The sequence below is a fragment of the Nuphar pumila genome, chromosome 3, assembly GCF_984573655.1.
Source record: "Nuphar pumila chromosome 3, dmNupPumi1.hap1.1, whole genome shotgun sequence".
NCBI lineage: Eukaryota > Viridiplantae > Streptophyta > Magnoliopsida > Nymphaeales > Nymphaeaceae > Nuphar > Nuphar pumila.
Window position 1 is genome coordinate 119023317 of NC_143251.1, and position 26734 is coordinate 119050050.

The window sequence follows — 26734 nt, forward strand, 5'->3', positions numbered from 1 at the left end:
CAGCCTTCTTTCATTTTTTTTTTAAACCAACCTTTATTAATTTCTTAATAATTGGAGCTTCCTTGCACTAGGAGCTTTACTTTAAAAAGGCTCAACATGCCCATACTTATCCATTTATTTTTTAACTCTAGAGTGACAAACTGACAATCTATTAGACTTGATAAGCTTGACTTTAGCACATTTCTTATTTTCAAATATATGTGCTTCTGATCATGAGCTTTTTAAATTTCAAGCATATCCTTGGCATTCAAGGGTAGAGATAGAGTAGGTTTGGGAATATGTTGGGAATGTGACATGTAACTTATGGGATACTTGATACTTTGAAAAGATTTCCACCACATTTTTTTAGCATTAAATTTATTGTAGATGGTTTGAATGGAATCCACCTTTGCTGGAATGCATCCATGTTGGCACCACAAACCCCTTGATGATCCTATATTAAAGCCCACATGTATTATTAGCTTCAAACACATAAAAGGGCATTTCTGGTTGAGTCTCATGAGATTTGGAATCTCATACAAATGAGAAAATAAATCTCATTGACATTTTCCAAACAAACATCAGAAAATAAGGGGTGAGAAAAAAACTCTCATTTTTTATTTTTATATTTGTATGGAGAATGTCCCCCACAAAATTATCTCATGAGAAAGTGTCCCTCACAAATGATGCCTGGTAATTTGGCACATATGAAAATACGCCAAATTAAGGTACAAAAATATCGTCTACCTTCTCACATGGTGACAAAAGTTCAAAAAGGAACTTATGCCATGAAAATTCTCTTGAGTTTTATCAAAGCCTCATGTTTCTTGATTTTTTTTTTATCAAAATATTGTAACAAAATGCACAAATTTAAAGATTAAAAATAAAATAAAAAGAGACAATGAATCGAACCTAAGCCATCCCTCGAGCTATTACTTTACACAGTTATAACGAGCTAGGCCAAGCTGAAACTTGCTGTTCATGTTTGGCTTACTAAGTCTATTTCACAAGTTTGAATGAGCTGCGGGGTCTCCTTTTTCTCAGCCGTACTAAGAAAGTAAACCAAACCATCAAAGTGGTGATCACGTTTAGTCTTTCCCACGCTAAGGGGGCGTTTGCATGTCACGGAATGGGCTTTTATGGAAAAGGGGGGTTTCGGCAAGCATTTTGGCACGCTGAGTGGATTTCATGCTCCTCTGTTTGTTTTGAAATTTTGGGCACTGCAAAAATGCAGCCCGTCGATGCATTTTCGTGGAAAATGCCCATTTTCCATGACATGCAAATGCCCCATAAGATTATTGAGATAAATAAAGTCTCAATAGTCCCTAGTCCTATAGACAAGAGGCCTAGGTTCAAATCTCACAGGGAAAGTGACGGCTTTATACTACTGGGGAAGTGGCAGCAGGTTTGTAGGCTTAATCCAGCGCAACCAAGTCTCTTATTCTTGCTCTGAAGCATAGTGACAAATCACATGAGATTTATGAAAATCTTACGAGAAATTACCAAAAGTTAAAAAAGGGAGTTTCTCATGTTTTTTCATCAAAAACATAAATATCACATTTTAAACTTGATATTTATCTTTTTTATCGTCTATTTATATAAAAACCGCGTATTTTTTAAATATTTTATTTAAAAAATCAATTTTAATATTTGTAATTATTTTTTATTGTCGAGATTTTGCCAAAAAATACGAAATAAAAAACAAACAATTTCTCGTGAGTTTTTGGCTACCGATATTTTGCCGGTTTTAACTTTTGTCTGATTTTTCCGCTTCTCAGGAAAAAAAGAAAAAAGCCACTTTAATCACTTTCCTAAGCCTGGCCAGCCCACATTTCCACCTTTTTCTTTACTCCTTTTTTCGCCCTTTGTCGATTGGGAAATCTGATTCCTGCCTTTGTCTTTCCCCGCCCCTTTCCTTTCCTTCTCTGCGTTTTCTATCATTCCACCACAGAAGTTTCCACGGCGTCTTCTTCCCCTTTTTCAGGAGATTCCATTCCCTCGCAACGCGGAGAACGCCCTAATCCCTTGCTCCTTCTCGCTACAAAGGTAACGATAAGTTGTTTTTTCGAATCCCAATTCTCTCATTTCTTGTGCTAGACCGAAATTCTCTCTGCAGAACGAAGAAATCCCCTCTAGGGTTGTATATTTTAGGGTTTTGTCTTCTTCTTCTTATTCTCTGGTGAGTCTGCTACAAGTCTTTGTTGTCGTTCGGATTCGTCGTAATTGGTGGTTTTGAAATTGGTTGGGGTTTTTCTGCTTTGAATCTTGGCTGTTGAGTGTGTAATCTAGTTCAGTCCAAGGGTTTTGGTGGAATTGGGGTTTAGGTTTTTTGAGTCGTTCTTTTTCACTTGAAGGGTTTAAGAGATTTGGGAATGTTAGGTTGATTTCCATTTCTTTCTTTCTTTTTTTGTTTTTTGTTTTTTGGCTGTTTTCTGATCTAAAATTGTTCCTAGCGTTTGCGCATTAGCATTGGAGTTCGTCTTTTTCTTTTTATTGAAGTTGGGGTCTTGGTCTATAGTTCAATTGCCTTTTTCTCGTTAGCTTCAGTAATTGTGGTTGAATTCCCCTCAGATCTACTCCTTGAACCCTGGAATAGGTCAATTTAAGTTAAATAATTTTGGCAAGGATACTGAGTTAAACTGCTGTCGCTTCCTTTGCTCGAATGAGGGGCTTAGTATTGCTATCATTGATTCTGAAATTTTGTGAATCAGGGTTTTCGAAAACGTTCGCACATTCGGCGTACCAAAAAATTGGATCTGGTCATTCCCTTTTTGATCCTTTTTGTTTCGTGGGTTGGTGGTGGTCTCTCCTTAATGGAGGAAAAGGCTCTTGGGAGGTTTGGTCTCGGGAGACAATCTTCTCTTGCTCCAGAGACCATGGTTGCCGAGGTACCTATGGACTCGGCAATCCCGGAGGAGATCGATCCGATGTTCAGGATGATGTACTTGGTAAACGAGGGCAATCTGCAAGGGATTCAGGAGCTTCTTGATGCAGGGACGGATGTGAACTTTAGAGATATTGATGGGCGGACTGCCCTTCATGTTGCTGCGTGCCAAGGTAGAGTGGATGTTGTTGAATCGCTGCTTAAGCGAGGTGCCAAGGTTGATCTCCAGGACCGCTGGGGAAGCACGGTAAGATCCATTGGTAGTGGTTCATTGCAGTGGCCAAGTGTTGTTTTTGCATTCTGCGCATTTTTTATTTGGGTGGCTTTCTTTTGCTTAGTTTTTTAGTTGTGAAAACGTGAAATGATATCAGTTTTTCCTTTTAATACATGCATAGATTTTCACAAAGTACGAGATAGCTATAAATTTTGTTTCGTACATGATTATGAACGTATAAAAACTACAAGGGAATGTATTCATGTGGTTCAATACTTTCCTAGCTTTAGCTGAACGGATAGATGTTTCCCATCAAAACCATTATCACTATGCCATGTGAAATGAAGTGCTCCTTTAAGAAAATTTTCTATTTTCCCATAAATATGAATTGCATTGTTCTTGAATGAAATCGTGAAGCTACACAATAGTGTTAGAGTTATGAAGAAAGCTGAGGTATTTCTAATAGGCCAATTATTTGGGACCTTGTAAATCCATTTTTTCCCCTATTTCTCTGAGTTTTTGCATTGAACCTCTGAAGTTACTTATCGCTTGCCAAACAAATCTTTCCGCTTCCATACATGTGTTGATCAAGGTTGCAGAAGCAAAATGCTTTTAAATGTTGATTCATCACTAGGCTGGGATAATGAGATCAGCTGCCTGTGAATGTTAGTAGTCAGGGCATGAACACGGGGTGCTTGGCTTATGTAGGCTCCTGTCCCTCTGTGTGTGAGTGTGGTCATGTCTCTCTCTCTCTCTCTCTCTCTCTCTCTCTCTCTCTCTCTCTCTCTCTCTCTCCCTCTCCAAAGGGAAGGCTCCCATGTAGAGTTTATACATGCACATATGTTTCTGTTTTCAGATTAACCTAAAAAAGTCGTTTCCCATTTCCATTTCTATTCCTGGCTGCCTTGATACTTACACTTTTGGATATGGAACTGGCATTGTAACATTGAGAAACAGGTTAATGGAAACAAACATTTCTCTTTGCAATCTTTCTGCATGTATTTTGACCCTTGATATGTCAATAGATTGACTACTGCCACACTGACCTGATCAAGGACCAGTGAGAGTGTTGCACTGAAATTAATTATTTTCCCTTCAAGCAGCCTCTTGCAGATGCACTCTATTATAAAAACCATGATGTTTGCAAGCTTATGGAGAAATATGGAGCAAAACCATTGGTATGCTTTTTCATGTCATAATTTACTTGTTTTCTACCAGATTATAAGCCTGGAATTTTCTGTTCTATTCATTAAGGATCATCAACCATACTAACCAGTGGTTTTTTCTATTTGAAGATGCCTCCCATGCACGTCCAAAATGTTCGGGAAGTTCCAGAATACGAAATTCATCCAAAAGAGATTGATTTTACTAACAGCATTCCTCTCACAAAGGTACTTGTTGGTTTCTCAGCAATTGCTTCATAAATTGTGTTCTGGTTTTGTTATATTCTGTAGGTTACTCGATCACTTTTAATGTGCACAGAAACTGGGTCTGACCTATTGGGAAAATAAAAAGGGAACATATTGGATATGTGACTCTCAGTTATGTTTACTGTATCATTGGCTGGTCATGTAGATTAGTGATTTTGAAAAGATGTCTGAGATGGAAACTAATCTTCTTAAACAAAAAAGGAGTTTTGTTGATGTTGGGAGACTAACTAGATTATTGGTCAAGAGTAAATGTCTAGGCTTTGGCTGGCTTCTATTTCCTTGCAAATTTATGGTTTTTATTTTTCTATTTTCTTATTTCTTAGACAACTTATTGAGAGAAATAGAGAGAAGAACAAAGATTTGCATATGGTTTTTATTGATTTGGAGAAGACATACGATAGAGTACCTAGGGACGTTCTCTGGTGGACAATGATGAAGAAAGGTGTTTCTCTCAAGTACATTAGTATAATTAAGGATATGTATGAAGGAGTAGTAACCAATGTCCGCACTTGTGGAGGGGTGACAACCAATTTTCCTATAACGGTTGGGTTACATCAAGGATCTGCTTTAAGCCCTTTCCTATTTGCTATAGTGATGGATGAGCTTACGAGATCAATTCAAGAAAATGTGTCGTGGTGTGTGTTGTTTGCTGATGATATTGTTTTGATTGATGAGTCTAGAGTTGGGGTTAATGCTAAGTTAGAATTATGGAGACAGACATTGGAAGCAAGAGGTTTTAAGTTGAGTAAGAGTAAGACAAAATATATGGAATGTCGGTTTAGTAAGCAACGAAGTAGTGATGGGAGTGTAGTGAAGCTTGGTAAGCAAGAAATACCAGTTGATGATTGTTTCAAATATTTGAGATCTATCATTCAAAAGTATGGAGAAATTGATGGAGATGTAAATCATAGGATAAAGGTTGGGTGAATGAAATAGAAGAGTGCAACTGGAGTGTTGTGCGATCATAAAATGCCATTGCGGTTGAAGGGAAAGTTTTATAGGACGACTATTAGGCCCACTTTACTATATGGTGCAGAATGTTGGGCTGCCAAGATACATCATATTAAAAAATGAGTGCAGCTGAGATGCGTATGCTGAGATGGATGCGTGAAAATACAATAAAAGATAAGATTCATAACAAGGAGATACGTAAGAAGGTGGGCGTTGCACCCATTGAAAATAAGATGAGAGAGAATCGTTTACGGTGGTTTGGACATATTCGGCGAAGGCCTAATGATGCTCCGGTTAGAAGGATGGAGAAATGGGAAAATATATTAGTTAAAAGAGGTCGCGGTAGGCCTAGGAAGACATGGATGGAGGTGATAGGAAAGGATATGAATGCTTTGAACCTCACCGAGGACATGACATTGGATAGAAATGATTGGAGGAGAAGGATTCATGTGGAAGACCCATAATGATTTTCTTTTTTGGTTCATATCGCCGACCCCAATTGTTTTGGGATGAAGGCGTAGTTGTTGTTTTTTTGTTTTATTTCCTTATTTCTTTATTTTTGATGGCTTAATTTTTTCTTAGGTTTTCTTATCTTTTTCTTATGTTTTTTGTATTTTCTTTTGAAAACACTGATCTTAAAGTATTACATGGTTTTCCTTGTAAAGGGAATCTGAAAAATTGGTAGTATGTAATACTTATCCATAATGAAGTAGAGAAGGTCCCGTCATGTCGGAGTATTGGCCAATCAGCCTTGCTACTTAAGGCTTATTTGTCTTCTAGCTCTTTCTTTTTCTCCTTGTACATGATATCCAATTCATATTTTTCTTTATATGCAAGATATTTTATTTGTTTGTATATATTTTTATGCATGTGTGCATGCATTAAGGCTTTAAGTAAAGGTGAGTCAAGCAATGCCTCAGATCCTCTTGACTCTCCATCTGGTCGTGTAACAATAGCACTATCAGCCTGCTAAACCTTGCTTGTGGTGCATCCATTGCATTCCATCTGTTGGAAAATGTGGTGTAACAGTGTCATATGACTAAACTGAAGCAAATTACTAAGTTAAAGCAATTCATAGACAGTAACATCTAGTATTCAACTCTCAAGGTTGATGAACAAGAATTATGCAATTATCAGAAACTTTTTGTGAACAAATGTTGCATAATCATAGATGACAGTGTCAAACTAAACATGACTTTGCATCAACATAATAAATAGCAATGAAGAAATTGTTTTCACCATCAACAGAGAAATCTCATAGGTTAGTTAGTACTTGCTTAGCAGTCAACATATCATGTATCCATAGATTTTTACGGTGCCAATGCTTGCCCTATAATTGTCTATATTACTTAACAGATGTATGTAATCGGAATATGTATGATTTTTGCAGGGAACCTTCAGCATTGCATCATGGAGAGGAATTCAAGTTGCTGTAAAGAAGCTTGATGAGGATTTTATTACTGATGAGGAAAAAGTGTAAGTAACTTGATAAATGTTTGTTATTTGTTTTTCAGCTGAATGTAAATTTTGTACTTTTGGTGATCAATATGGACCATTCTTTTTCATGAGCTGAGTGGTTACCAGCCTTTCCAATTCTGATCTCAGGTTGATTCTACAGGAGGGCATTCCGAGATGAGCTGGCATTGCTGCAGAAATTACGGCATCCCAATGTTGTCCAGTTTTTGGGCGCTGTAACTCAAAGCAGCCCAATGATGATTGTCACAGAATATCTGCCAAAGGTTTTTTTTTTGTTTCCCATGCCTAGGATATTAAGATAGCATTAAGATGGTAAATGGTAATAACCTAGAATATCGGGCTTTGTTACTTTGTATCTTGTTGGGTTGATATTTATTCATTCCTTCATCTTATCATTTAGTAGCTGTATCTCCTAGTTGCAGCGTACATGAAAATGACTTCTCTTTAGCATTCTATAGACCATGGAAAACCTGTATGGTCCTAAAGTTCTGGGTCTTAGATTGCCGAAGGGAAAATAATTCACAAGAGTACTGTTCTAAAGACAATGGAGGCCTTCACTTGCAGCTTTGGCTTGCTTCCTATGCTTTGTTACATTGTAGTATTGCACTTCTATATGTCTGATTCTTTGAGGGAGAGCTACCGTGATATTGTAGAAGAAAAGATGTATTACAAAATGCCTTCCTCAAAGCCAAGCGTCTCTTCTTTGCTGGAAGAAGTGCTTTCAATTGGTGTGTGTGTTTTCTTATGACATTGTCCTTAAAGACCCTTTTCTCCTCGACCTTTTGACTGTGCATAAATTTCACTTTATCTGATGTGTTAAAGGCTAAATATGACTCCCTCTCTCTCTCTAGGAATTGAGGGCACTCTTATCAGGTAAAATTGTCACATGTCCTTGTTAAGTTGTACATGTACATGTATATATATATAATGATGTAATAGGTAAATAGCCTCTAGGGGCATTTTCATCATTTTACTCGTGTAACAATACTAGACCATAGAGTCGCTGGGGGCTCCCCAACGGTTACATTTGTGACCGTTGGGAGCTCTCAACGACTCTATTGGGAGCTCTCCAATAGAGCCCCATGCTCTCCTTTCGTGAATAAATAGGGGTTGAACCCCTCTCTTGTAACCAGAGTTACCTGAAGCTTCTTAGATAGGTGGGAAGCTCGCTTCCCGGAAACTCGCTTCGGAAGCACGATACTCCACGCTTCCGAAACTTGATGAGTACCTGGGTTCCTCCACGCTTCTCCTATGCTTTCCACATGCTTCATCTATTCTTCTTATATGTTCTCCTACTCAACTTTTCATGTTTTTTATGTGTTTTTTCTCACCCTTATCACTCACTTTCATGTGTTTTCTTTAAATTGGTAGTCATCATTTTTAGATTTTGTTAAAATTTTAATTCCTACACTAAAAAAATCATGAAATTTAATATTAGTCACTTTATTTTAGTTTTTATTTGTGTTTCATTTTGATTCTCATTCAATTCTTATATTTCTTTTTTAATATTCCTCACTTCCCGCTTCCTTTACATTTTAAAATACATCGCTTCTCGCTTCCGCTTCCCGTATCGTTTCCCACTTTCGCTTCCTAGTATGGCAACCTTGCTTGTAACTAATGCTTCTTTTAAGCATTTATGCTTAATATAGATGAATATTTTTTATATTTTGTGTTTTTCTATTTAGATCTTCAATGTTTTATATGCACTTAGTGCTTGTGTTGTTACCTCTTTTTGGCTATTGTTTTGTCCGATAGTGGAGTTGTGCTTGTGCACACTATGTTTGTGATCTTGTAAGCCATTAGTGGCATTGGTTTGTGCTTATAGACTTTTGTGATCATGATCTTGTAAAGCCCTTACTGACATTATTTTTGTATTTTCCGCTATTTCCTTATATGGTATCAAAGCCAATAATTTCTTCTTTGCATTTTGCCTCTTTTGGGTCTTAGGATTCTTTGGTTCAAGTTTGTGTTTCGTAAAGGATTCATGATCATTGTGTGGCTTGGATTCAAGGAAAAACTAGACCCGATATGTTTTTATGTCTTTAAGTATTTCTTGTGCTATCTTTTTTATGCATTATGCATGAGAAAGCACTTGTTTTCTTTATTCTTTAAATATATATATGCTTGCTTTTTTTTATTAAAACAAAAAAAAAACTTTGAATGTTTTGTTTTTTATTATTGTTGGACTCATTCTTATAAGGTTTGTTTGTTTAATCTTGTGAAATTAGATATATGTATGTTTTTTGAAATCATGTTTGAATCTTAATTTTTTAAAAATTTGCTTTATTTGATATATATGTATACAATTTTGTATGCTTGAGCATTTGTTGGCTTTTGTTCTATTATTGAACTTTGTTTTGTCCTTTCTTGAAAAATTGTCATATATTTTAAAATAATTTGAGAAATTTTAAAATAATGGTGTTGTGTGTATTTTGTAAGTATGATCTTATGAAATTTTGCTTAAACTTGTTTTTAATTTTTCTCTTTACTCTTGGTGTATTAAAAGTAGCATTGAAGTGTTATAAATTATGATCTAACTAACGAAAAAAATTATATTGATGCACATATATGCTTAAATTTGTTTCTATTCATGTCTTTTGTATAAGATATTGTTAAATTGTAATTTACAAGACAATGTATTTTCTATATATAAAGGAATATACATATACATATATATATTTCATATATATGTACATGTATCCATGTACTTGTATATATAAAATATATATTTCTTTCTTGTATTGGCTATAGGGGTATTTTAGTCATTTCTACATTTTACGCATATTCATGTTTTTGAATATGATTGTAATTCCTCCTTTTTATTTTTTCTTATTTTTGTAATTTTTTTCATTTCTTATTTTTTTTTATATAATGTTTTTGTACACAGTCAGTGGCTGACTGTACAGTATACAACAGTCGGCCACTGACTGTGTACACAGTTTTAAAAAGATAGACGTTGGGCTGATTCCCAACAACTCTTAGAGTCGTTGGGAATAGCCCAACGTCTCTTAAGTATGCTTGTAAATAAGGGCTATGTGAGCCCATTGTATGCATTCATTACATTAAGGAGTTGTCTCATTAAGCTTATAAACACTGCGCATTTATTGCACTTTCTTTGGTATAAAGCTTATAAACACTGTCCATTTATTGCACTTCTTTTGTGGTGTAAAGCTTATAAACACTGTACATTTATTTTGTGTATTGATTATTTGAAGTATCAAGTTATTTGAAAACTTGATTGTTTGCAAGGATTCTTCACATGGTATCAGAGCAAGGTTGGAGAAAAAAAAAGATCGTGTGGATTTTCACTTTTTCGGGTACCTCAAAAAGCATGCCCTCGATTTTTCTGGTGATTGAACATTGAAGTGGATTCGCTTGTTCATCCAATGTTTTAGAAAACTCTTCTATCAAGCAAGGTCTAAAAATCCTTTGTAGTACGTATTCTTTTTCATCATCTCTCTTCTCTAATGGGTGAAAAAGACTCATTTTTTTTCTCGGCTTCAAACTCAATGGGTCAAACTATCATGTCTGGCCCGGAAACATGGAGGCTCATATTAAAGGAAAAGGGCTTTGGGGTTATGTTCGAGGCTCAATTCCCGAACTGGAGCCAAAGATAACCTTGATGGAGAAAGGAGAAATAAAAATCCTTGAAGGCGAAGAAAGAGCTAAGGCTCAAAAAGCATGAAGAATGAGAAATGAAGAATTTTAAAATCCTCTCATGGATTTTCTTATTCGTAGAAACAAGAATTAACACGCCAATATTATCAAGTTTAAGAAGGTTTCTCAAGCGTGGGAGTACCTTGAGAAGATGTACACCTCTAGGGACTTGTCTCATAAATATTACCTCCAAAAGAGAGCTCTAACTCTTCATCAAGGAGAGATGACTATAAGAGAGTATTTTGCCGAACTCTCTTCTATTTGGGATGAACTTGCTATGCTCGAACCCAAGTGGAGTGGAGAAGCCATAGAGCTTCGTCATAAACAATTGGAAGAAGATAGATTTTTTTAATTTTTCGAATGGGTTTAGGCCTGAATGCGAACAAATCTGATCTTCTCTTTTATCCGTCTTCACTTCCCCTTCTCTGGAAGATGTGATTACTAAACTACGTGGGGAACTATGTCACATGGGTGCGGGTGCGGGTGCGACACGGGTGCGGCGCAATTCCAAAAAATTTGGACACGGGGACTCGGCTATATATATATATTAAAAAAAATATATTATAAATATATATATTTTAAATATTATAATTATATATATATATATATATATATATATAACAATAAATTAACACATAAAGATTGTAAATTTTAAAGCAAAAAAAAAAGCAATTCTTAACAACACAAACTTACCAAAATATAACACATACATAAAGAAGCTTGTGAGTATGATAAACAACAAAACTTATCATAAATCTGCCTCATCGTCTGAATTAGAAGGAAGAACAGTATCAAGGTAGTCCATGTTAAGAGTATGTAAATTATGTTCTCCCTCCAAGTCAAAATCTTCTGGATTTACATCCCAATTCTTGGATGGTCCACAACTGCATAAAAAAATCACTATATTAGTATCTAACTTAAAACTTTGAATACAAATATTTAAATACAAACTTTGAATACAAAGAAAAAAAAGTACCTATACTCTTCTTTGGTGCGACGAGAAATTAATCGTAGATTTGAGTGAACATATACCAAATCCTCTGCTCTTTTACTAGTGAGTTTGTTTCTTTTAATATTGTGAATTTGAGCATATGTACTCCAATTTCTTTCACAACAAGATGATGTAGCAGGTTGGGATAACAACTCATTCCAAGACGTTGCATATTTGGTGTCTCTGATCCATATGTTGCCCACCAATTAAGGGGATCTTCCTCGTCCCTTGCCACAAGTGCTGCTAAAGAATCAAATCTCCCAGTAGAAAACTTGCCAAACTCACTATTTACAACCTTAAACATGTGAGGATCATTAAAAAGTCTTCCCAAATATATCATTCTATTTCTTGATATCTCAGGATCTTCATTTGGAGAAACACGACCAACACCTGTTGTCAACCATTTTTTTGCATAGTATTTTGGATTGAGAGAGTGTGCCATGCAATGCAAAGGTGTATTGCTTTTATCCCATCTTCTCACTAAAACTGAATGTACATGATTATAAAATTCTGAATCATCAAGTGCAATATCTTTCTTCTCATGTTTAAAAATGATACTTTGAACTTTTTCAATCATATTGTCCCACATTTCATAAATTCTATGAAGCATGGGTACATCTCTGTCAACTTCTCTCAGCATTTCCCAAATAGGCTTTGTAAATTCAACAAAATATGTAATTTTATCCCACCAAAAATCATCACAGATGCATTTTTTGATAGCTTGAGCCTTGACATCATCTTCAGTACGATAAAAATCCCAATCTTGATCAGCCACCATCATCATCAATGCATTCTTGAGTTGCTTAATTCTTTTTATCATAACAATGAGAGAAGCAAAACGAGTTTCAGCAACTTTCAGTAACTTGAGATCAGAATGCCTATTAAATATAGAAAGGGCATGATGATGGTTTACAACAAAATTTCTAATATTTCGAACATCATGCTCTATTTCCTCAATCCATAAGCACATTTCATGTGCATGTGCATCATCTTTTGATGGATTGCATATACTCTTAAGTGCCAAATTTAAACTGTGTGCTGCACAAGGAGTTCAAAAAATATGTGAATATGTATCTTCACTTGCCAAATTCATTCCTGCACGACTGCAAACTGGAGCATTGTCAGTAATGATTTGCACCACACTTTATTCACCCATTTCTTTTATCACTTCAACAAATAATCTCTTTAAATATTCAGCATCTTTATACTCTCCAGATGCATCAACAGTCTTCAAAAAGATTGGCCCATTTAGTGAGTAAGCAATGAAGTTTATCAGTGGTCGCCTTTGTATATCAGTCCACCCATCAGAAACAATCGACACTCCATGTCGTTTCCATGCAAATTTTTGGGTCTCTAGCAAGTCTTCAATTCTATTTTTTTCCTCTGCAAGAATGACTGTTCTTAGTTTTTCTGAACTAGGAGGCACATAACCACTCAAATTGCAATTAGCCAAAGATGTAATCATATCTTTCTAGTATGGACTTCTAGCTACATTAAAAGGAATTGAGCTTGAGTAAAAGAATCGACCAATCTTTTTATCAATTTCTGCTCTTGCCATGTTTTTGAATGACGCTTGTATTGTTTTATTGCTTTCCATCTTTCTTTTCTTTAAAAGCTCTTCTTGTGTATCACTAGCAGTAGGAAAAGACAAATTAATCGAATCGCTTTTCATCTCTGCAATTTTCTTCTTTTCAGCTTCCTCTTGTTCTTTTTTTAATTGCTTTAACATGTCTTTGTCAACCCCAGAACATGCCTTAATTCCTTGACCACGAATATGCAAAAGATGTGCTTTCACACGCGTATAAGAACCTGTGAAAACAGTCTTACATAGATTACAATGAAACTGCACATTCCCACCACCACCACTACTAGCTTTTATCCCTTTTGTCACAAGCCTCCAAAGTGGTTGAGAAACATCTAATTCAGGGTTAGAACTTGAACCAAATGTATTGACACTACCGCTAGAACTCGCCATTATATCTGAAAAGTGAAAACTGAAAAGAAAATAAGTAAATAAAATAAAGTTAATATTAATAAACACTACCTCTATGAATGGAAAACACAGGGAGGGGCCGAGCCCCTCCCCTGCGAAAACAGGGAAGCATGGAGGGGCCGAGCCCCTCCCCTGCGAAAACAGGGAATATTGGAGGGGCCGAGCCCCTCTTCTGCGAGCAGAGGGTGCAGGGAGGGGGGCCGAGCCCCTCCTCTATGAGTCAGAAGCACAGGGAGGGGTCGACCCCCTCCCCTGCGAAAACAGGGAATATTGGAGGGGCCAAGCCCCTCTTCTGCGAGCAGAGGGTGCAGGGAGGGGGGCCGAGCCCCTCCTCTATGAGTCAGAAGCACAGGGAGGGGCCGAGCCCCTCCCCTGCGAGCAGAGGGTGCAGGGAGGGGGGCCGAGCCCCTCCTCTATGAGTCGGAAGCACAGGGAGGGGCCGAGCCCCTCCGCTGCGAGCAGAGGGTGCAGGGAGGGGGGCCGAGCCCCTCCTCTATGAGTCGGAAGCACAGGGAGGGGCCAAGCCCCTCCCCTGCGAGCAGAGGGTGCAGGGAGGGGGGCCGAGCCCCTCCTCTATGAGTCGGAAGCACAGGGAGGGGCCGAGCCCCTCCTCTGCGAGCAAAGGGTGCAGGGAGGGGGGCTGAGCCCCTCTTCTGCGTGCAAAGGGTGCAAGGAGGGAGGCTACGAGCAGAGGGTGCAGGAGGGTCGACATACCTGACGGAGGGGGAGACGGTGGCTGCCTGTCGCCGGAGTTCGGATCGCCGGCGTGGGTGCAGGAAAAAGCTGCAGGGGCTGAGGGGGAGAGGCAAAATCGAGAGGGTAAGCCCCTCTCCCTGTCGATAAACCCCTTTTAGGGTTCGACTGCCAAAAAAAATTTGGATCTGGGTCGGGTTTGGACCCGACCCGACCCGGATCCAAAACTTATTTTAAAACTCGAAATGGACAATTTTGGACTCGGTCAAAGTTGACCGAGTCCAAAATGTAGACGGACTCGGTCAAAGTTGACCGAGTCCAAAATGTAGACGGACTCGGCCTGGACTCGTTGACCGAGTCCGACTCGGTGTTGACCGAGTCCGGGCCGAGTCCGAAGCCGCACCCGTGTCGGGGCGTGTCGACGCGGGTGCGGCAACCCTTTAGCCGAGTCCGTGTTACATAGGTGGGGAAGAGACTCGTATGGGTATAAGCAAGAACAACCCAAGTGTTCTAGCTACACCTTCTATAATGAAGAAAATGCAGGAGTTAATGCCGTCTCAAAACCGGGGAGCAACTTAAGGATGTACAAGCCTTTTCAGTTCAAGAATCAAAACTCAAGTGGTCAAGGAGAGAAGAAAGATTATAGCAAGCTTTTATGCCATTTTTGTAAGAAACCGGGGCATATCAAGCATATTTGCCCAAAGTGGAAAAAGTTACTTGCCATGGCTACTACATCCCAACCTCAAAAGAAAGAGCGCTCGTCATCTTCAAATGGAGCTCTTTCATTGCAACAAATCGTGGATGCACTTCAACCTCTTCTAAAAGAGGCTATTTTCGGAGCCGCCATGTCAACCTCTTATTCTCTCGGTAAGACCTCTTGGCTTTTAGATTCGGGTGCTTCTTTTCACATGACCCCAAGAGACTTGGACATCCAAATATTGCAAAAATTTCTCATTTACCTTTTATTAAAAGTCTGTAAAAGTGATTTCACTTGTAATGATTGTATTCTTGGGGAAATAAAAAAATTGTCTTTTTGTCAAAGATCTATGTTTACAACAAGACCTTTTGAAATTATTCATTCGGATGTATGGGGAGCGGCACCCGTCCTATCAAAAGGAGGCTTTGCATATTATGTCATTTTTGTTGACGACCACACGAGATATTGTTGAATTTATTTTCTTAAACACAAATATGAAGTTTTCTCGATTTTTAAAACCTATCATATGATGATTAAAAATCAATTTAATGACAATCTAAAAATTTGTAGAACCGACTCTGGTGGAGAATAACTTTCAAGTGAATTAAAAAATTATCTTGAAAGTCATGGTATTCTTCACCAAAGATCTTGTCCCAAAACCCCTCAACAAAATGGATTAGCCGAAAGGAAGCATACACATATAATAGAGACAACTCGAACATTACTTGTTTCTCAAAACATCCCAAAAGGTTTTTGGGCTGAAGCCGCTTTAGCATCTGTCTACCTTCTAAAAACTTGAACAATATCTCACCTTTTAAAAAATTGTATACCAAAGAACCCGACTATAGTCGGTTGAGAATTTTTGGTTGCAAATGTTTCGTTCTTACTGATAAGAACAACAAGCTTTCACCAAAAGCCATTGCCTTTGCTTTTCTTAGATATTCTGAAACCCAAAAAGGGTTTCGTTGTTATGATATTAAGAATGATAAGCTATATGTTTACAGAAATGTGAGTTTTCTGAAAAATGTTAATGGTTTTGAAAGGAATGAACCTTTTGAAGAAAACATGGATTACTCTTTTTTATTTGAAATGTTAGCACATGATGATGATAGTGATGATTTCATTCATAATGACGTCAATGATAAAGAAGATGGCTCTTCCCATCCACCTATCCCCCAACATAGAAATGAAGGAGCATTGAGAGATCCTATAACATATACCCATAGAGATAGAAACAATTTTAGGAGTGCAATTGAAAAATTCAGTGAACCTAGTAGGTCCAATTCAACAAATGATGAAAACCTACGAAGAACTGAGAGAAGTAGAAAAATGCCTTTTAGGTTTATTTCATATGATTCGTTTACTCCTAAACATATAGCCTGCCTTAGCGTCATTCATTCCTATATAGAACCCAAAAACTTCAAAGAAGCAAAAAAGAATGATGAATGACCGAAAGCAATGGAATGTGAGCTTTCAGCTCTCAACATGGCAAAGTCTTGGGAGTTCCAAGATCTTCCTATGGGTAAAAAAACAATAAGGTGTAGATGGGTATTTAAGGTAAAAACTAAGAGCGATGAATCTATTGAGAGCATGGTTTTAAAACACGCCGAGTCAACTCGGTGACTCGGCTCAGCTCGGCCCTCCAACGAGTCAACTCGGCAAGCTAACTCGTTCTGTGAAAACGCGGCCTGACTCGGGTTGACTCGGGTTGACTCGAGCGAGTTTTGGGCACTTTTTCTTTTTTCATTTTTCATTTTTCAAAGGCTATGGGCATTTTTTTTCATATGTAAGTGTTCATTTTTCAAAGAACAAATAGCATAATAACAATAGGCTTACCAACTTAATATAAAATCACAAAATTAGTAAAAGTCAATCAAATTTCACATGTCCATCATTCATTCCTTTTGGTAGAACCCAATACCCCTCAATGAACATAGAGTGAATCCACTAATCCAGCTAACATAACTGATCCCTCATGCAACCATCTCTGAGACCTACACAATAGTTGGCAGTTGGCAGCCAGCCTGTTCAAAACCAACAGCATAAAATGCCCACATTTATCATTATAATATATATACATCACAGCATTCTCATTATCCAAAGCTTATATGCATTTATGTGCAGATATATAAGGCATGGTCCAATCAACTCTACATCAGAAACACACTTACAAATATCAAGATAAAGTTCAATGTTTCCAAAATTTTGCAAGGATTTTCTGAGGCCCTGCAACACAACAGTTGTGCCGAACAGTCATAATATGACTGTTGGGCAGTTTATTTATTACAATGCTAAATTACATTTCAGTCCCTAGTGGACTGTACTATATGATAAAAGACAAAAATACCCTTATCGGGTATTTGAATACAATTTTATTTTTAACATAGACAATGCATTCCTAGCTATTGCCACTTCTCCAGGTAACTAGGTCTGTCAAAAAACTTATGGGGTTAAATGGATATTGTTAAGAAGAAAGATAGCAATATCAATCCCATTGAATCAAGTGTATGAAAGAAAAAATTCTTTTATAATATATGAAAGATTGAAAGTTAATAAGATGTAGGAAAGGCAAATAGAACAAAATAAACCCCATATAAGTTGCATAAGAAAATAAAGATTAAGAATGACTTGAAAGAACCACAAAAATATCATAATATACTTGAATTGTATGATTGAGTTTTTTAATTGTGAGATTTCAAAAACAACTTTCTATTTTGCCTTTTTTCCCCAATGTATCACAATAATATCTTGATATTTCCAAAATATCACAATTTGGGTATCCTTTGTCTGTAGTCCAATGTCCTGACTCTTTAATTGATTACATTTCACAGGGGGACCTTCGTGCATACTTGAACATGAAAGGAGCCTTAAGACCATTGCTGGCAATAAAATTTGCACTAGATATTGCTAGGTCTGTCGAAAGCACTGGCTTATTCTCTCTCTCTCTCTCATTTGATGATGTGACATCGTATTGTTGTAACCATTGTTTGTTCTTGTGGGTTTCTGGGTCAAATTTCATTCCCTTCTACACTATCAGGGGGTTGAATTACTTGCACGAGCACAAGCCAGAGGTGATTATTCATCGTGACCTCGAGCCTTCGTAAGTGAAGTGGAACTTGAATAGTTATACTTTGTTATATTAGCTAACCAACATATCTGATCATTGCTCTCTTGCACTGGCTACCTACTGCGAGTAAGACAACAGAAATATTCTGCGGGATGATTCTGGGCATCTGAAAGTTGCAGACTTTGGAGTAAGCAAGATGCTGAAAATGAGAACTACTGTAAAGGAAGATAGACTTCTAATGTGCCAAGACTCCTGTGAGTAGTATTAAAGATTTTCTCTGTTTGTTGCCAAAATTTGAGTACCTGATGACTTTCCCATTTTGTGATTAAGTTTATTTTAAGCATCAACTTGCTGGTTTTTGGCAATGTTTGCCTTGGTAAGGGTTTCTTCAGATTCCTTTTTTGTTCTTCTTCTGCAGCATTTTATATATTTTCTAGGCTGGGTGTGGTAATGGTTGTTAACTTACTTTGGCTGTGATGATCCTTTTGTTCTGGTGAATCTTGATCCTTTTGTTCTAGCCTTCTAGGCTTTCGGTTGATTTGTTGTTAATAGCCAATGTAACCTATGTACTCCAAACTACAAAGTACTAGGTGGTGCCTTGTGTTAAATTATGAATATCTCCACTTTCACCTGTGCAGGAAAGAAGAAACGAAAATTGGGAGAAGAGGCTGCAAAGAAAATACGTTAAGAAGAGCTCAACGTAGCCTCATTGTATTATGTTTTGAGTATATAACAATTACATAATTTTAGGGTACAAAAATACCCTTTTACAACAAGCATAATTACAATACTTCCAACGTTTGGATCTTGATCCAATCCAATACAGAAGTCGGGTCTGGTCCTGCACAGACCCGACTTGGGTCCAAGATCCAATAACGACTTCTTTTCATCCTCCCTAAGTTGTGCATGGTCCTGAACCATGAACAACTTGCCTTTCAGAAACCAAAATCTGTCCTTTGTCAGCCCTTTGGTGAAAATGTCCGCAACTTGCTCTTCAGTTCGCACAAACATAGGCTCAATCTCCTTTTCTTCAACCTTTTTCCTGACAAAGTGTTGATCTATCTCAATATGCTTTGCTCGACTATGATAAATGAAATTAAAGGACATACTGATGGCATTTTGATTATCACACAATAGAAGTGATCGAGCAATTGGTTCTCCCATCTCTGTCAGGAGATGTCTTATCCATGTAGCCTCAGCAGTGGCAGCAGCCATCGTTCTGTATTCAGCCTCTGTACTTGACCTGACAACCGCCTTTTGCTTTCTACTACTCCAAGAGATCATGTTTGATCCAATGAAACCACAATAACCAGAAACTGATCGTCGTTCATCTCGGTCACCAGCCCAATCAGCATCAACATAAATAATGATTTCATGGCCGCCTTGATTTAATTCACTTCTCCTGTACACCAGCCCATCACCAACTGTACCTTTCAGATAACGAAGAATTCACTTAACTGCCTCCATGTGCGACGTATGGGGTTCATGCATAAACTGAGATACTGATTAACCGAATATACTATGTCGGGTCTAGTAAAAGTCAGGTATTGTAGCATGCCAACTATGCTACAATACCTAGTGGGATCTCCATATAAATCCCCTTCTTTAGAACTCAATTTTTGATGGATGATACTTGGAGTTATCAATGGTTTACAATCTTTCATGCCTGCCCTACTAAGAATATCATCGTGTATTTGTGTTGAGTAAGAGTAAGTGCATCATACGTCTTATCAACTTCCACCCCAAGAACATGTCGCAACTCTCCCTGATCTTTCATTTTGAATCTCTTATTTAATAACTTCTTCAGTTCCTCAATATGATTGCTGCAGTTCCCTGTGATAATGATATCATCTACGTATATCAATAGAAGAGTGGTGACATCTCGTTCATTGTGAATGAATAATGAGTGATCTAGAAGAGACCGAGAGAAACCGTGCTTCTGTATTTCCAGCGAAAAACTTTCAAACCAAGATCGAGAAGCTTGTTTCAATCCATAGAGTGCTCTGTTCAACTTGCATACATACTGATTAACATCTTGTTCTACATACCCAGTGGGTTGTTCCATATAGACTTTCTCTTTTAGGTTTCCGTGTAAAAGGACATTTTTAACATCTAACTGACTCAACGTCCATCCATGTTCAATGGCTAGACTCAACACAATGCGAATGGTTCCCATCTTAACAACATGGCTGAAAGTTTCATCAAAGTCCTGTCCTTGTTCTTGTGTGAATCCTTTGGCTACAAGTCTAGCTTTATACCTTTCAATGCTTCCATCTGGCTTATATTTTATCTTGTCCAACCACTTCGACCCAACCACATTTCTATTTAGTGGTCTAGGCACAACTTCCCATGTACCACATTCATGTAAGGCTTCCATTTTTTCATTCATTGCTTCAATCCATCTTCTAGAACTTTCGGCTTGATAAAATGTAAGAGGCTCGTTCTCTTTGTTTATGGACGTTAGGAACAGTTGAAAATTCAATGATTTTTTTTTTATAGCTTACCCACCTGTCAAGCGGATGTCGGGTCGAGGTGGATCTTCTGATGTCTAACATCTGTGGAGCGGGAGTAGAAGGACCAATGTCTGTGCAAGGGATGGATGATGACTCTTTCTCTCGCCGGGTGTATACAATACCTTTATACCTTACTGGCTCCAAGTTTTGTGTGGTAACCTCTTTTGGTTGGGATGCAGTTGTTGATTCTTCACATATCTCCTTCCGACTGCAATCTGTAGGGCAATCTTCCCTAGCATTGGAGAAGAGTTCTGAATTTAACCACGGATAGTACACCTCGACACTGGGACGTGAATCAACAACATGAAGACTTGGAACATCAGGCTGATTGTCAAAATTTATCTCGTTAAAGACCACATTTCTCGATATTTTAACGCGTTTGCTCAATGGATCATAGCACCTGTACCCCTTGTAGTCTTCAGTATATCCCACAAACCTGCACTTTAAGGCTTTGTCCTGAAACTTATGTCTCAATGAGCTGTCAACGTGAACATAGCACACAGATCCAAACCTGCGTAATTCATGATAGTCGGGATGTATGCCAGACAGTGAAAAAAGTGATGACTTATTTTCTAAAATGGTCATGGACAATCGATTTATCACATGGATTGTGGGGTGAAAAGCTTCTGTCCATAGGGTGATAGGGAGATTACTTCCGTGCATCATGCTCATTGCACTCTCAACAATATGTCGATGCTTCCTCTCAGCTACCCCATTTTGTTGAGGTTTATGTGGGCAAAACACTTTTCTCTTTATCTCATTATGTTAAGGAAACCAATAAAATCATTAGAAGTGAATTCACCTCCTCCATTACATTTCCATTACATTGAAAATTGAGAATATTGGTAGAGAAATGATTTTTGAAACAATCCAAAAACTTCTGATTTATGTTTCATGAAAAATATCCAAGTATATTATCAATGAAAATAAGGTAATATTTACAACAAAAAACAGAAGCAATTAGGGCAGGACCCCAGACATCAGAACATATGACCTCAAAGGGCCTTGAAGCTCTCTTATTAATTGAATTGAAGGGCAAAACATGACTTACATAAATGACAACTAGGACACTTTATATTATTGGTTTCTGAACTCAGACTGGACTTAGGAATGAAATTATTCAAGACAAGTTTTTCAATAAAATGACGACCACAGTGACCCAAACGACTATGCCAAAGAGTTGACTTATTACATTCAGAAATGCCAAACACATATTCAGATCTGAAATAGAAGTAAAGAAGGAAGACATTAAAACTGACTGATTCTGAGAAAATCAGGTCTAAGGAAGAAAAGAGAAGAGAAGACGCTGAAAAGGGGGGGGGGGGGGGAAGACACTGCCGTCTAATCAAATGGGAATCAGATCTGAAGTAGAAGAAAGGGAGACATTAACGTCCTTACCTGGACTGAAAAAAAAGAGAAGGGGGAAGGACACGCTCACAAACCAAGATTGAAGAATCAATATTTTCTTGACTTGAAAACCTCAGATCATCTCTTTGGACAATCCTTCTGGAAAGCAATCTCAGGCCCAGCTTTAACACTGCTCTGATACCATGTTAAATTATGAATATCTCCACGTTCACCAGTGCATGAAAGAAGAAACAAAAACTTCGAGAAGAGGCTGCAGAGAAAACACGTTAAGAAGAGCTCAACGCACCCTCATTAAATTATGTTTTGAGTATATAACAATTACATAATTTTAGGGTACAAGCATACCCTTTTACAACAAGCATAATTACAATACTTCCAACGTTTGGATCTTGATCCGATCCAATACCGGGTCTGGTTCTGCACAGACCCGACTTGGGTCCAAGATCCAATAACGACTTCTTTTCACCTTGCTGTGGGGACCCCTTGGGTTCTAGGCTTTGCTAGTCAATGACTAGGCGTTGCCTAGAAGCCTATACAAACATAGCACTTTTTAAATGAGCAATGTAGCACAGACTTCATTGGGTATATTTCTCATGTCTGGGTATGATTTTGACCTAGGAATACAACACTTTGAGCCTAGCAACTCACATTTATACTATATACTATATTGACATGGGTGTCACCTAGTCCTAAGTCACTATTTGGAACAAGGTCCTAGTTTACTTGCTTATGCAGAAGGTTGAGACTCAAAATTTGACTGTATAAGCATTTCTATGTAGTATGCACTATATTTTTACAGACAAAAAAATGTTGCACACAATAATTTGACTCGAAGAACCTGTCATCCATATACTGGTGACTTGACATTTGTTTTACACAATACTGAAATTTATGATTCCATGTTTAATGCTAAACATATGAGTCGATCAATTGTGGTCAAGTAAGATAGGCAGAAACGTAGGACTACACTCTTAGCCAATGGGTCCAGATTTTCATTTCCACAGTGGATACTTGTAGCTTGTTTATCAATAGAGGAAAAAAAATCTATGAAACCATCTAGTTTTTTGCACTTCACAAGCCAAATTTCAGAGTTCAGACATGGCCTAAAATTCACAGTATTCTTAAAAGATTGGAAATGTGTTGTCCAGCTAAACCAGACTCAAATTTCCTTTTGTCATTATATTAAGTTCACATAATGAAGAATTTATCAATCAGATCTTGTAAGTAGTTGTCCCTGATTCAGAAGGGGAGGACTTGCATCAGTATCTCAGTTTCAATTCAGATATCAGTTTGTTTCGCACTTCACGCTCTTAGAAATATTTTCCATCCCAACAGAATATAAAGTGCTCAATCAACTGCTGTTGTCCGAGGACAATGGATGTTTAAGAGACTATTTTGCTTCTGCAATTAGGACTTCCAGTTAGGGGCCTAGTTTTATGCCTCTTCTGTTGTGTATCGTGGCACTCAACTCTCATAGGCCTGCAAACGGATGGCTATATCCCTTGGTATGAAAATTAAGCCAGTAATAATTATGCTGCGATGTAGCACGGACTTCATTGGGTATATTTCTCATGGCTGGGTATGATTTTGACCTAGGAATACACCATTTTGAGCCCAGCAACTCACATTTATTATGTGCTAATAGTTCCAAAAAGAAAAAAAGTTTGGAGGTGTCTCTTTGAAGTCATCATCTGCGTATGACATAATCTGTGTATTTTTTTGTCAAATATTCAGTAGAATATGGGGAAAGGGCTTTCAACGCATTACCCTTGTTGTAACACTGAGCTACATCTACGAAGTGAAGGTTTAAGGATTTGAGTTATTTATGGGCTTTCTTTTGTTTTTTTGAGACATAGGTGTTTACTCTCAAATTGTTGTCTGTTGTATTAGCTTGTGATCTCATTGTTTTTCCATGGTTGCATTATTTCTTCTTTTTGTGTTTCCTATTTTCTGAAGCAAATTTATTAAATGGACAGGTAGATATGTAGCTCCAGAGGTTTTTTTAAATGAAGAATATGATACAAAGGTGGATGTTTTCTCGTTTGCTCTGATTCTACAAGAGGTAATATAAGCTCTACGTGTCTTTTTTTCTCCTTTCCTCCAAGATTATCAACTGTTTCTACAATTATAGGTTGTTGCTCACATGTAGGTAAACCAGAACATGGAAGTTCCTGTCTGTGTACTTGTGGTTCTCTAGCTGGCTAGGCTTTTTGTTTATACAGTACCCCCCATTTTTTCCCTGGTAAAGGCAGAAATATCTGCTGTTAAGGAAGATAGGAGCAAGATGAGCCATAATTTTCTCTTGTAATTTATAAATAAAATGTGTAACTAATATGCCTCAATGTTGTTTTTAGTTCTTATACGCTACTTATCCCTTGAATCCTTGGATAATTGATGCTTATGCATATCCCTATCAAGGTTATCTTTTATATTTAAAGGAGGGCCCTTTTCTTTCTTTCCTTTTTTTTTCTCAATGAATGTTATCCATGTTTTTGGTTGGCTTTGTGTTTCAGATCCTTTTGATAGAATGTTGCACTTGAACTCTTTGTAATTTGAACCTTCATTTGGTGTAGAGAGGTGCTATAGACAATGATCACAACGATGCAATTGATAGAAAATATGTTCAATCTTGGTAGTTTTGACATAGAAAAATGTTACTTTGAAGATTTAACGTGCAAGTGACCAATGCTACCTTCTGTAGCCTTCTACTGAACCCACTTCATCCGAGCTTCTTTATGTAAGCTTGCTGAAAATGGACTCAACCCTTGCTTTCCTAATGATGGATAAGCAGAGGTCGTTATGTACATATTTAGTGTTTCATGTTGCAAATTTGTGTTGACGAGAACTTCTAATTAGTGTGCTAATCACAGTAATTAGTAGGGAAGAAGGAAATTCTTTTGCATCCCTTGGATTCCTCTTGTTACCAACTAGAATGAGTAGAATTTTGCTCGGTCAATCTTCTGCAAATAAATTTCATCATCTTTTTGACATTCTCAGATGATCGAAGGATGCCCACCACTTCTCGGGAAACAAGACGACGAGGTTCCAAAAGCTTATGCTCGCAAGGAAAGGCCCCCTTTCAGAGTTCCGGCAAAGCTTTACCCCCGTGGTCTTAAAGAGTATGTCCTTTGACATGGGTTGAAGCTTTTCATGATTTAAAGTAATATGATTCACTGTATTAAACTTGATGCTTGCACAAATGTTCTAATAGGAGTTTTTTTTTTTTTTTGAGGGAACCTAATAAGAGGTTTTTGGCAGATTAATAGTAAGATGCTGGGATGAGAAGCCTGCTGAGAGGCCATCATTTCGAGAAATCATAGCCTGCTTGGATGACATCAATCAGGAGTTGATCTCGAAAAAGAATTGGAAGGAGTTTTATAACAGAAAACTCGTAAGGATGCATCAAGTTTTCAGTTCCTGTACTCTTAAAATTAAGATGTTGATCTGATGCATTATATTTTGTGTTCAGACGAAGCCATTGAGGTACTTCCACAAAATCGAAGCTATTTGGACCTCGCGGCACAAGAAAGATCAAATTGAACCCCGCAGTAGCTCCTCTTTCTTTGATCATTCCAGAACTTGATCATTTCTCATTTTGTATACTGCATTTCTTTTTTACTTGAAGATATCAGTGCTGTGTCTCTGCCTGAATCATGCAAGTGGTGCAAGTTTGGTATGGCAAAGTGAAAAGCGTGCATGTTATGTATATTTTTTGTTTCTTGTGTCATTTGGCACACATAAAACAATAAATTGGTATGCGTTGGCATGTACAAGCTGCTTTAAATTATGCTTGATTGTTCTAAAAGCGTGAGGATGCCATTTAACATTGGAAATCCTGTTAGTGGTAAATTCTGTTATGTTTCTGGGGAAAGCATTTTCTCATGGAGCCTTCTTATTTCATGTGTTTTGCATGAGATCTCTCTTGCACGGCCACACTTGAAACATGTGGTCTTCAGAGAAACAGGTTGATAAGCGGGCACTGTTCTGGCTGCATATCTGAGATGGATTTGGGTCTGATTCTGCCTCTTCTGGATGCTTATTTTTCCTTTGACAACAAAATGAAATGGTTAAATTTGATAGGAATTTGACCTATTTTATCAGGTTTGATTTCACAAGGAGGATTCAAGCTAAAGATCCAATCATTGGTTCTTAGATAACAGAGTCTGGCGGCTCCGCTTGTGTGGCAAGAGCAGTTGGTGCACGTCACCTTGTGTTGGGACGTTGCAAGTTCAAATCCCTATGGTATAGTTGTATAACTGGTAGGGGTCTGCCTAACCCCAGCTTTCTCTGTCAAAAAAAAATGTAGGCTACCTAGGTGCTGCCAAGACTTCATTTTGGGGGTGTTGATTGCTCGGACAGAACTGTGTAGAACAGATTTATCTAGACACTGCTGGTCAAGCGTAGAGGTGTTCTGGACAAGCTGAGTTTTTGTCCCAAGTATTCCACTCTTTTTTTACCTTGGTTTTTGACCAAGGTATTCTGGGCACCACTGCTCTAGGGAGAGGGGTGGAACACTGCAGGACACCTAAAAAGTGTCCCACGAAATGTGTGGGATGCTGTGTTCCACGCATCTCAATTGTCTACTTTTTTCATCGTGTGCAAACAGCAGCGACCTGCGGTTGCTGTTGTCTGCGCAATCAAATGCCCCCTTACAACCTTTGCTGAGAAGAGAGCTCTTGTAAATTGCAGTGTCATGGCCGGTGGGGTGCCTTAAGCTGGTGTAGCTCTTTGTTTCCACTGACAGGGCCCAACTGCAATAATTGCTTATCAGTAGAGATTGTTGTACAAAACAAAGATATGAGGATATGGGGTGTGAGTCGG

At 37.8% G+C, this 26734-nt stretch overlaps 1 protein-coding gene across 2 annotated transcripts; it reads left to right on the forward strand.

The window, feature by feature from the left end:
- The first annotated feature begins 1845 nt into the window (after nt 1-1845).
- Nucleotides 1846-25718, forward strand: LOC149843459 (serine/threonine-protein kinase 12-like). Of its 2 annotated transcripts, none has more exons than XM_089999824.1 (13): nt 1846-2025; nt 2691-3110; nt 4181-4255; nt 4373-4468; nt 6849-6934; nt 7077-7197; nt 17797-17876; nt 18003-18065; nt 18171-18286; nt 23890-23975; nt 24911-25032; nt 25172-25304; nt 25383-25718. In XM_089999824.1, the coding sequence occupies exons 2-13, from the start codon at nt 2793-2795 to the stop codon at nt 25494-25496; spliced, it is 1410 nt and encodes a 469-aa protein (XP_089855950.1). In that variant the 5' UTR covers nt 1846-2025; nt 2691-2792; the 3' UTR covers nt 25497-25718. The 2 variants fall into 2 exon arrangements, with proteins under 2 accessions (XP_089855950.1, XP_089855951.1); XM_089999825.1 differs by lacking the exon at nt 1846-2025 and adding an exon at nt 2144-2158.
- The last annotated feature ends 1016 nt before the right edge of the window (nt 25719-26734 follow it).